Genomic DNA, 11233 nt, shown 5'->3' with positions numbered 1-11233 from the left:
TGAGCCCTACTGTGTACGGACAGCCCTGCAATGTCCCGGGCTCAGCAGACAGGTCTCCACTAGCTAAGAGACGGCTTCCCACTCTTGTCTCGCTTTGAGGACATCTCCTCAGTATTACCCTCAAATAAAATACTCTCTTAAGTGTTTCCTCCCCACAGTTTTTCGTCCTTCAAATCTTAACTTCTGTAAATGATTACTAAATACAAAATAGGTTTGTATTCCTATTCTGTGTGCTGGAGATATTGCAATAAATGAAACAGGGCCCTGACCCTTGTAGAGCTCTCACTTAGGTAAAGCGAAAATAAATTAATCAGGATACAGGTACATGACGGGGTGGGAGGGTGCTCTTATGGAAGACAAGGCACTGTGCGAGAGGCAGTTGAGAAGAGGAATCTTGTTTTCTGTCTTGCGGCTCTGCCTTCCTTTTGTACTTAGTCCGGACCCTCTTGTCCACAGCAATAGATTTTGTTTCCATTAACTTAGTGAAGAAAATATATGACGGCGTGGTGGCTGGAAAGGCAAATAATGTGCCGCGTTGCCCGCGAGGTACAACCTCTGAGAGTGACTTTTCAGTAAACACAGCAAGGAGCGGGAACACCGCAGTGTGATTTGGTTTCCATAGCTCTGGTCCCGTTATCAGGAAGCCAGCCTTTCCACTGCTTATCTCCAGAGCTTCCATTTCATTGTGCTCCTTCAGGCCTTTCTGCACCCCGTATAGAGGCCAGAGAGGGCCCGGCTGTGACTTCTCTTGCAGGAGGGCACCAGGGCAGGACTCTAGGAAGGACCGCGTGCTCCAGGTTCACAATGGATCGGCTCTGGATCTTCTTCCTCCATCCCGTGTCGTTTCATCAAGGGGCTGCTTTCCCTTTTGCACTTCTGTTTAATCATCTCCGCACCGTGGATTCCTTTCCCCCCCGGGCCAGGTAGGCGGAATGGCTAATGCTGCCTTTCCATCTAGAAGTACAATAATACGGTAGAAAGACAGAGTGTTCTCTAAACGAGAAGGCCACCCATTCACTACTCTCAATTTGTTCTCTATGCACGTGTGTTGTGCTTAGTAGCCTTGCTACCAATCGTTGGCTGCTTGATAACGATTGCCTATAGATTAGCAGTGGCTCTCCCTAACGCTGCGACCCTTTAATAAAATCCCTCGTGTTGCGGTGACCCCCACCCATAAAATTATTTGGTTGCTACTTCATAACTAAATTTGCTATTGTGATGAATCATAGTGTAAATATCTGATATGCAGGATATCTGACCTCCGAAGGGAGTTGTGATCCACAGGTTGAGAATCTCTGGATTAGCACAAAACCGATTCAGAGATTAACTTCATGTTTGCATTGACTCAAAAGTGGATAGGTTTGTGTGAAATGGGAAATGGAGAGACATTGAGATGAGTGATAGGGGAAGTCTCAAATGTCTGCTTCTGTGCTGACCACAGATCCTGGTTAGTTTCCAGCAGTCTTAGTTTTGTAGGATTATGCGTGCCATGAAATTTAACTGTATGGAAAATATAGCTTGTGTATACATCTATAAAAAAGTAGGCGTGTTAAAATTTGCCTTTGGTTGACTTTTTGTTTCTTTGTTTTTGAGAAATAAGTCAAAACAAATCTTGGTAAAGTTCAGCTCAGTGTGATCTAAAATTGTCACGGAAGAGCCAATTAGACATTCTCCTTATGAAGCTCAACGCATTAGAAGCACATTCTGTTTTGAAGAGGACTTAGTGGAAGATCCTTCTGAAAAGCCCACAGTCTGCTGCCCAAAGCAGTAGGCCTCCTAATTTTTCTTATTTAGGAAGCTAAGGTTTTTATTTAGTGCAGCTGTGTGTGTCCCCATGTGTGTGCATGTGTGTGGTTTTCAGGGTGGAACCCAAGACTACACATGCTGAAAATGTTCTCTACCGCTAAGCACCACTTTTTAGACCTAGGGGATCATCTTAAGTAAAATCTAGCTGCACTTATTATTTGTAATTATTGAGTTTGACTAAATTAGGGTGTGTTATCCTGTGTCCACAACTTGTAGATGGCCTTTACCCTTGTTTCTAGGGGATGACGATAGGGGAACAGATTTTTTGTTTGTTTGTTTGTTTTCTTTTTTGTTTTGTGAGACAGGGCTTCTCTTTGCAGTCCTGGCTGTCCTGGAACTCACTCTATAGACCAGGGTGGCATCAGACTCAGAGATCTGCCTGCCTTTGTCTCTTGAGTTCTGGGATTAGAAGCATGCACCACCACCACCAGGCTTCAGGAGGATAGTTCTAAAGAAACTTTCTATATACAAAGATTCACAAAGCATTAAAGCAAGGCGAGCTTAAAAGTAAGGATTAACTCTAGGGCGGAGATTGTCCTTAACTCTTGTCCTGTTGAGGGTTTTTTTGGAAATATTTATTTTCTGTGTGTGTGTATGCGTGCGGGTGTGCAAGAGCTGATAAAAGTTACAAGAGGGTTATCAGATTCCTGGAACTGAAGTTTCAGATGTTTGTGGTCCACCCTGTTTGGAGCAGGTCCTCTACAAGAACATAACCACGCCTAACTACTGAGCCATTTCTCCAGCCCCAAGACTGTTGAGTCTTAATTTTCTCAATAAATTCTTGTATATGGGAATAAGCTTCCTGAGACACCTGTCCTTACCTATAAAACACACACACACACAAAGCCTGTCTCTTGTACCTTGCAGCCAAGTTCACATCCGTGCTGGGAATTGGAGCCCAGAGCCTTGGACATGCTATCAAGGGCTGGCTACCAGAGTCACAGCCCTAACCCTCACCTTTGTTTACTTGTTTGTTTCTGAGGTAGGGTCTCACTGTATATATACCTCAGGCTGGCCTTGAACTCCTGATTGTGTGGTCTCAGCCTCCTCAGTACTGTTCATTACTAGCAGAAGGTAGAAATAAAATCAATTAAGTTATACATCCCACACTGTAGACACGTGCAGGTATTTGATGTTTCTATGTGCACGCGGGAGTCATTCTCATTCAAACCGCCACACAGAGCAAGGGAGGGCTTAGGTCATAGTGTTAATCGGGGTGACGAGGCGGAGGCTGAAAAAGGAAGGCCTACGAATGGTCTGGAACTTTTATGTCATCGAGTTGCTCACACTGAGGCATCTGCTGGTGTCCCAGGAAAGTGTCTGTGGTCGACGCATGTCAGGCACTGTACCCACACCCTGGGATGTGTGTTTCTGGGTTCCGAGTACGAGAGAAAGACAAGCTTTGATCACCCACCTCGCTGCGCCTGGCCTAACCCACTTTGCGGGTATTCTGATGCCTGCCTCCAGCTTTATTCATTTGTCAAAATAGAAATAAAAGCCTTCCATCTAATGCAGAAAGAAGAACCAAGTCCATATGAAATGGACTCTCCCAGACTTTGCACACCTTCCCCCTTGAGGTTTCTGAGCAAGAACTGGGACAGATACTGTTGCTTCGAGGTGGGCACCTTCAGTGCTGAAGAAGACACTATACTTTTCTTCCCTGGCTATCTGAAGACTGTTCGCCGTCATGGAAGACACATTGACAACGTGACTACTTCAGTGGCAGTGAATCTTTACACTAGGAAGGCAGCGATGTAAGAAAGAAAACTGGGGGAAACTGACTAAAAGGACAAAGCCATGCCAGATGGCTTCTTTCTTTTCTTTCTTTGGGGGTAGGGGGACTTGCTAGTTCCTCCACACCCCCCACTTTTGTTAACAGTGCTTCTCAGTTAGATCGTGAGCGGTCCCATCGGCGAGCTGTCTGGGACTGTCGTAGTCATTGTTCTGTTGCTGGGGAGAGACACCATGACCAAGACAAGTCTTATAAAAAGAAAGCATCGAACTGGGGGCTTGAACGGTTTCAGAGGGTTATATAGTCCATTATCAGCCCGTCAGGAAGCATGGTGGCAGGCAGACAGGCATGAGGCTGAGAGCTTACATTCTGATCCACAGGCAGAGAGAGACAAAGAGAGAAGCTGAGAGAGAGAGACATACACACAGAGGCTGGGAGGCGGGGTTGAGAGAGAGAGAGAGGAGACAGAGAGAAATAGAGACTGGGCCTGCCATGGGCTTTTGAAACCTCAAAACACACCTCCTCCAGTAAGTCCATACCTACTCCAACAAAGCCACACCTCTTAACCTTCCCCCAAAGTTCCAATAACTGTGGACAAAGCATTCAAACATATGAACCGAGGGGGGTGGGGGCGGCATTCTCATTCAAATTCCACAGGCTCTTAGTGGTTACAGTCACTTGTATGACGCACATGCCAGAGCCACCAGGGTCACCAAGGGAGGAAGCAGAACTTGTCTCCTGCGGCGGGAGTTTACAGGGGACGTGGGCTTTATTCCCTTCAGAACGGATGTCTCACTGAGGCGACACACAGCCTCTTTACATGTTGTATGAGATTCCTGGGGACGATGACAGTGGAATTCATTGCTGCACTATCTTAAGCGTCACCTCTGTGGTCTCTTCTCTTTCAGGTACCTCTTCCTCCTGGCTGGAGGAGGTGTCCTGGCCTTGGCGGCCATGGGTCCCTATGCTTTGCTCGTCTTCATCCCTGCCCTCTGCGCCGTGGCTCTGGTCTGCTCACTCAGCCCACGGGAAGTCCACAGGCTGACCTTCGGCTCTCAGATGGGCTGGCAGACCCTGTGCCACCTGGGTCTTCACTACACCGAGTACTACCTACAAGAGTCTCCGCCTGTGGGGTAAATGTGCCTGTTGGTTTGGTTGTACTGAGCTGAATCTAATATCTGGGGAGCATGCTCTTGGGCTATGTAGCTTCTCCCAAGACTCAGTCTCTTTTCCTAGACAAAGAATAACAGAGTTGGCAGTAGCGTTAGAGATAATCAATGCAGCCGGGCGGTGGTGGCGCACTCCTTTAATCCCAGCACTTGGGAGGCAGAGGCAGGTGGATCTCTGTGAGTTCGAGACCAGCCTGGTCTACAAGAGCTAGTTCCAGGACAGGCACCAAAACCACAGAGAAACCCTGTCTAGAAAAAAAAAATCAATGCAAAAGCAGCTCCGTCACTGCACAGAGCCATTCCGTGCTGCTGTCTAGAGACTCAGTTATCTGGCACTTGCTGTGATTGTCATTGTGCCTGGCGGTGATGACAGTTTGCTCGACTCAGCGTTGGCAGTTTGGGCCCAGCCAAACCACAGAGGGCCTGGCTGCCTCCGCCGTGTGTTTTCTTTACTCCGGCTCAGCTCTTTCATCCCTCCTCCCACCCCCAAGAAGGATATCGACCCCATCTAGGGACCAGTAAAGAACAAAACCCAGAGCTAATTACAGACTAGAGGCATGTCATGAACCAGGGGAGTTGACAAGGTTAGGGGGATGAGAATCTTTGTCTGTGTTCCTGCCACCTAGTGTTCCTGGTGCCCCATGGCTGTCTGGTGGCATAGCTCTGTGCCACTCAGGAAATACAGGCTATGACAGCACAAGGCAGGGCCCCTGTCTGCTTCTAAGCTATTAGCTCACTGGATTTGCCACTCCCACTGCATCTAGAATCTTTGGGAATTATTATGACAAATTAGACTTGGTGACACCTGCCTGAAACCCCAGCACAAGGAAGTGGAGGCAGGAGGATCCAGAGCTCAAGGTGATGCTCATATAGCAAATCGAGGACCAGACTGGGATAAGGCCTTGTCTCAAAAACAACAAACAAAAAAGTAAGGCAGTATTGGCCAAGACTTCAGACTTGCAGGCTAAGGAGATGGCGCAGTGGGCAAGAATGCTTGCTGTGCAGATCTCAGAATCTGAGTTCAAGCCTCAAGAATGCATGGACAAAGCTAGGCATGACTGTGTGTGCACTTGCCGCCCCAGCTCTGTGTGTCTGCAGGGGGAGGAGAGGTGACAGGAGGACCACGGGTCCTGATGACAACCACTCCAGGTTCAGTGAGAGACTCTGTATACCAAGGGAAAAGGGTAGACAGTGGTAGAGCAGACACCCATCCCATATTCTCCCTTGGCCGCCACACATGCATACAACACACATACAGACACACACAGATACATCTCTCTCACACACAGAGACACACAGACATGTACACAAATACACACAGACAGAATACATCTCACACAGAGACATCACACACATACAGACACACACTTAGATTCACACAGACACAGACATACACATATACACACTCACCCTGATGCATTTTCCAGTGCACATTCCAGTCACCAGAATATCACAGCCAGGGCCTGACTTTTATTTAAAAACTTCAACTTCCTGTAATCTTTTCACTACTAATTCTTGTTTATTTTGTATCAAATGTCTTCCATATCTCTAGTCTCAAATTTCTTTTTATTGATTTTATTTTATTATATATGGGATGTTCTATAACTTACTCTATAGTGTAGCCAAACCTCCAGCTCACTATCCCCCTGCCTCAGCCTCCTGAGTGTAGTAATACAGGTGTGTATCACCACACTAGCTCTGACTCTAATATTTACAAGCCATTCTTTTTAAAAAAGGAACACTTTAATTAATTAATTATAATGTATTTATTGCCGGGCGGTGGTGGCGCACGCCTTTAATCCCAGCACTTGGGAGGCAGAGGCAGGCGGATCTCTGTGAGTTCAAGACCAGCGTGGTCTACAAGAGCTAGTTCCAGGACAGGCTCCAAAACCACAAAGAAACCCTGTCTCGAAAAAAAAAAAACCAAAAAAAAATAATAAAAATATAATGTATTTATTGTATATGACACAGCACTCCTATGGAGATTGGAAGGCAACTTTGTTGTTGTGGTTGTTTTCAAGACAGGGTAGCCTTGACTGTCCTGAAACTCTGTAGACCAAGCTGGCCTCGAACCCACAGAGCCTGCCTCTGCCTCCTGAGTGCTGGGATCAAAGGTGTGCGCCACCACTGCCAGAATCAGAAGGCAACTTTTTTTTTTTTTTTTTTTTTTTTTTGGTTTTTCGAGACAGGGTTTCTCTGTGGTTTTGGAACCTGTCCTGGAACTAGCTCTTGTAGACCAGGCTGGTCTCGAACTCACAGAGATCCGCCTGCCTCTGCCTCCCGAGTGCTGGGATTAAAGGCGTGCGCCACCACCGCCCGGCTAGAAGGCAACTTTTGAGAACCAGTTTTCTTCTTCTTCTTCTCCTTCTCCTTCTTCTTCTTCCCAGGAGGTGGAGAGAAGACTCAGTGGTTAATACTTGTTAACCTCAGCGGCCGCTCTTGCAAACAGACCCAGATCCAATTGGCAGCACCCACATGACAGCTTACAGACATCCATAACTCCAGTTCCAGGGGCTCTGATGCTCCCTTCTGGCCTCCTTGGGCACATAAGTATTACACAGACTTACATGCAGGCAACACATCCATACACATAAAAATAAAAATTTAAATACATTATATATATATATATATATATATATATATATATATATATATATGAATGATAGCCAGTCAGATATGGTGGCACAATACTTTAATTCCCAGCATTCAGAGACAGTCAGGAGTAGCCCTGGGAGCTCCAGTTCAGTCAGAGCTACAAGTGAAACCCTATGTCAAAAAATTATCGTCAATATTTTTCATAGTATTCCTCATCATTTTTTCCCCCATTTCTAACCATGAGTAGTGCTTTTGCCCTGGACTAATGTGTGTGTGGTTCTGATAGATTCTAAGAGTCTTTGTGGAGTATGATTTGCTATGAGATCTGTAGGCAGGTCGGGCCAGGAGCGAGAGAATAAGTCCGGTGTGGCTTCCAACATGTATTAATTTAAGTCTCTTTCAGATTCTACGTCGCTCTTTCTTCCCTCATGCTCTTGACGCAGAGAGTCACGTCGCTCTCACTGGATATTCGTGAGGGGAAGGTGGAGGCAGCCTCGGGCGGCACGGGGAACAGAAGCTCTTTGTCTGAGTGCCTAAGCAAGGCTTTGCCCTACTTCAGCTACTTGCTCTTTTTCCCTGCCCTCCTGGGAGGCCCCCTGTGTTCCTTTCAGAGGTTTCAGGCTTGCGTGGAAAGATCAAGCCCTTTGCAGCCCGGTCTCTCTTTGCGGGCTCTGACCTGGAGGGGTCTGCAGATCATCGGGCTGCAGTGGCTCAAGGTGGCGCTGAGGAGGGTGGTGAGCGCAGGGGCCGGGCTGGACGACTGCCAGCAGCTGGAGTGCGTCTATGTCATGTGGTCCACAGCTGGGCTCTTCAAACTCACCTACTACTCGCACTGGATCCTGGACGACTCTCTCCTCCATGCGGCGGGCTTTGGGTCTGAGGCTGGCCAGAGGTCTGGGGAGGAGGAGGGATACATCCCCGACGGGGACATATGGACTCTGGAAACTACCCACAGAATCTCCTTGTTCGCGAGGCAGTGGAACCGGAGCACGGCTCGGTGGCTCAGACGGCTCATCTTCCAGAACAGCCAGCGCTGGCCGGTGCTGCAGACTTTTGCCTTCTCTGCCTGGTGGCACGGGCTCCACCCGGGACAAGTGTTCGGTTTCCTATGCTGGTCTGTGATGGTGGAAGCCGATTATCTGATTCACACTTTTGCCAGTGTATGGATCAGCTCCTGGTCCCTGCGGCTGCTCTATAGAGCCCTCACTTGGGTCCATACCCAGCTCATCATCGCCTACATAATGCTGGCCGTGGAGGGCCGGAGCTTTGCCTCTCTCAGCCGGCTGTGTTGTTCTTACAACAGTATCTTCCCCGGGGTGTACTGTATTTTGCTTTTGCTGTTAGTGAAGAGAAAACAGAAACGTAACTGAAATCTTTCCTCTGCCTTCTATTTCATTCAGCCACGAAACAGAGGATGTCTTGATGATTAATGTACTTCAATTTTTTTCAAGATAAAAGTTTTTAAGTATTGGATGGATAAACGTGATGGCTGGCCACAGACCTGTACTCTCTGGCTGTGATGGTTTGAATAAGGGCTCACATAGGTTCAAACGGAAATGCTTAGGGCGTGGCACTATTTGAAAGGACTAGGAGGTGTGGTCTTGTTGGAGGAAGTATGCCACCAGGGGTGGGCTTTGAGGTTTCAAAAGCCCAGGCCAGGCTCAGGCTTTCTTCTGCTTGCCTGTAGATCAGGATGGAGGCCTCTCAGCTCCTCCTCCAGCACCATGTCTGCCTGCATGCTGCCATGCTTCCTGCCATGATGATAATGGACTGAGCATCTGAACTGTAAGCCAGCCCTAATTAAATAGTTTCCTTTATAAGAGTCGTCATGGTCATGGAGTCTCTTCACATCAATAGAACAGCGACTAAGACACTACATTTAACAGGCTATTCTGTTGCTACTGGGGTGTGAAGCAGAGAAGCATATGGACTTACTTTTCCATAAAAGTAAGTAGGGACGGCAGCTCACAACTCAAACAGCAAACCAGAAAGCTGCCGGGTCCAGCATTAGCTTTTCCTAACAACCCTTTTAAGAAAATACTGAGGTGTCACCTGAAAACTACCTTCAACTCTTTGGGGGACATGACCCTATTGGGGTCCACACAGTGAGACCCTGCCTTAAACAGACTTTTGCCCCACAAAGCAAAAGTGACAAAACTCAACCATGTCCTATTACTCTGTCCCACGAACTCATTGCTAGCCACAAGTTTGAAAAATTTAGTCTATGTGGCCATCCAAATTCTGAAAATGTCTCTTACATCCCAAGAGACTGGGACGTTTGCTGGACCTCACAGCTGAGTTAATAATACACCTTGAGGTCACTGCAGACTTATGTGGGCTCTCTTACTGTATACTTAGACTGTTGGTTTAACCTGCCTTTAAGAGGACAATGTAACAACCAACTTTATTTGCCCTGGACTTCCCGAGTAGCCAACTTTTACAACCTAAGATAATGAGTAGCTATAATCTTAAATTATATGCTCTTCTGTGTCCTTGACCCAGGTAATGTGGGTGTGTCAGGTGCTGTAAGCAGCTGTCTTTGTTAGGGTTGCTATCGCTGTGCTGAGACACCAGGACCGTGGCAACTTTTAAAAAGGAAACATTTACCAGGGGGCTGGCGTACACCAGGTTCGGAGGTTTAGTCCATTACAGTTATGGTGGGAAGCATGGTGGTATGCAGGCAGACATGGTGCTGGAGAAGGAGCCGAGAGTTCTACTCTGGATCTTCAGGCGGCAGGAAGAGAGAGTGACAAGGGGCCTGGCTTGAGCTTCTGAAATCTCAAAGTTGAGAGAAATCTCTTAAGATCTACCATAAACATTGATAGCATCCATTTATTGGTTGATAATAACACTTGCTATCTGGATCAGCTGGGAGCCAGAGACTTAATCCCTGTTAAGTGTTTCTGCAGATTATCCCATTTATTCCCCATGGGCAAAGCCCTTTGTCAGGGACAGACACAAACAAAACAGACAGATACACAGGGCAGGCGCAGACACAGCCTCACAGAGGACAGAAAACATAGAGCAGGAAGCAGATTACCCAAATCTGGACTCGCTGTCGGTTAATTGTCTCCAAGGGGAGGTGCTTTTCTTTCCCTAATGAGACAGCAATGCATTACTGGTAACCTGAAGCCAATCACTAATGTGTTTAATCCATGCTGGACTAAACTTGGAAATTTGGATAGAAAAATAGAAAGGCTCTTATCATTCCCAGAGGAGAAAAAGTGGAAAACCAACCTGTGTCGATTATTGCGTCATCTAGGTTCAAAGCAGAGCCATCTGGGAAGAGGGACCCTCAGCTGAGGAGCTGTCTCCATTAGGCTGGATGGAGTGTGGTCTCGTCTATGCTCCTGAGCTGTAAAAGAAAGCAGGCTGAAGAAGTCACGGAAGCTAAGCCTGTCTGCAGCACGCCTCCATGGTCTCTGCCTTGAGTTCTAACCTCAGCCTCCTTCAGTGACAGACTTCATGAAGGAAGGTGAAATAAGCCCTTTCCTCCCCAAGTTGTTTCTGGGGAGGAAAACAAAAATAAAAACAGCAACAGAAACCAAATTAGGATCCCACCAAACACTTAGTAACTACTTACATAGTTGGTGAAACCAAAGCCTACTGAAATGTACCAAAGGGAGAAAGAACGCCCGCAGGAGGCAAACACAGTCTCTGTAAGAACTGTAGGCAGCGGTCTTTCCTTCCTTCCTTCCCCTGGCTCACTCTAACAAACGTTTCTTATGTTCAACATATACCCACTCATGGTATCAGAACCTCCAACGTAGCCAGGAAGTAACACCACATCTGTGGGCACCTGGACTATATATAATTACTCTTTTTTCTTTAAAAAACAAAAGGCATGTGTTGTGTTCACAGGCATATGTGTGAGTACTGGGTATCTTCAATTGTTCTCCGCTTTATTGTTTGAGACATGGTCTCTCACTGG

The 11233-nt window shown here is 47.0% G+C and overlaps 1 protein-coding gene across 1 annotated transcript; it reads left to right on the top strand.

Moving 5' to 3' along the window:
• Positions 1–738: 738 nt before the first annotated feature.
• Positions 739–8698, top strand: Mboat4 (membrane bound O-acyltransferase domain containing 4). Its single transcript, XM_041674046.1, has 3 exons — positions 739–923; positions 4447–4671; positions 7706–8698. Exons 1-3 carry the CDS (start codon positions 805–807, stop codon positions 8670–8672), a joined length of 1311 nt encoding a protein of 436 aa, XP_041529980.1. The 5' UTR covers positions 739–804; the 3' UTR covers positions 8673–8698.
• Positions 8699–11233: the final 2535 nt, after the last annotated feature.

This window comes from Microtus oregoni, unplaced genomic scaffold, assembly GCF_018167655.1.
Source record: "Microtus oregoni isolate MIOR12 unplaced genomic scaffold, Mior012 000024F_ref0000369, whole genome shotgun sequence".
Taxonomy (NCBI): Eukaryota; Metazoa; Chordata; class Mammalia; order Rodentia; family Cricetidae; genus Microtus; species Microtus oregoni.
The sequence above is the reverse complement of the archived record's forward strand: the minus strand, read 5'-3'. Positions and strand labels throughout refer to the sequence as shown.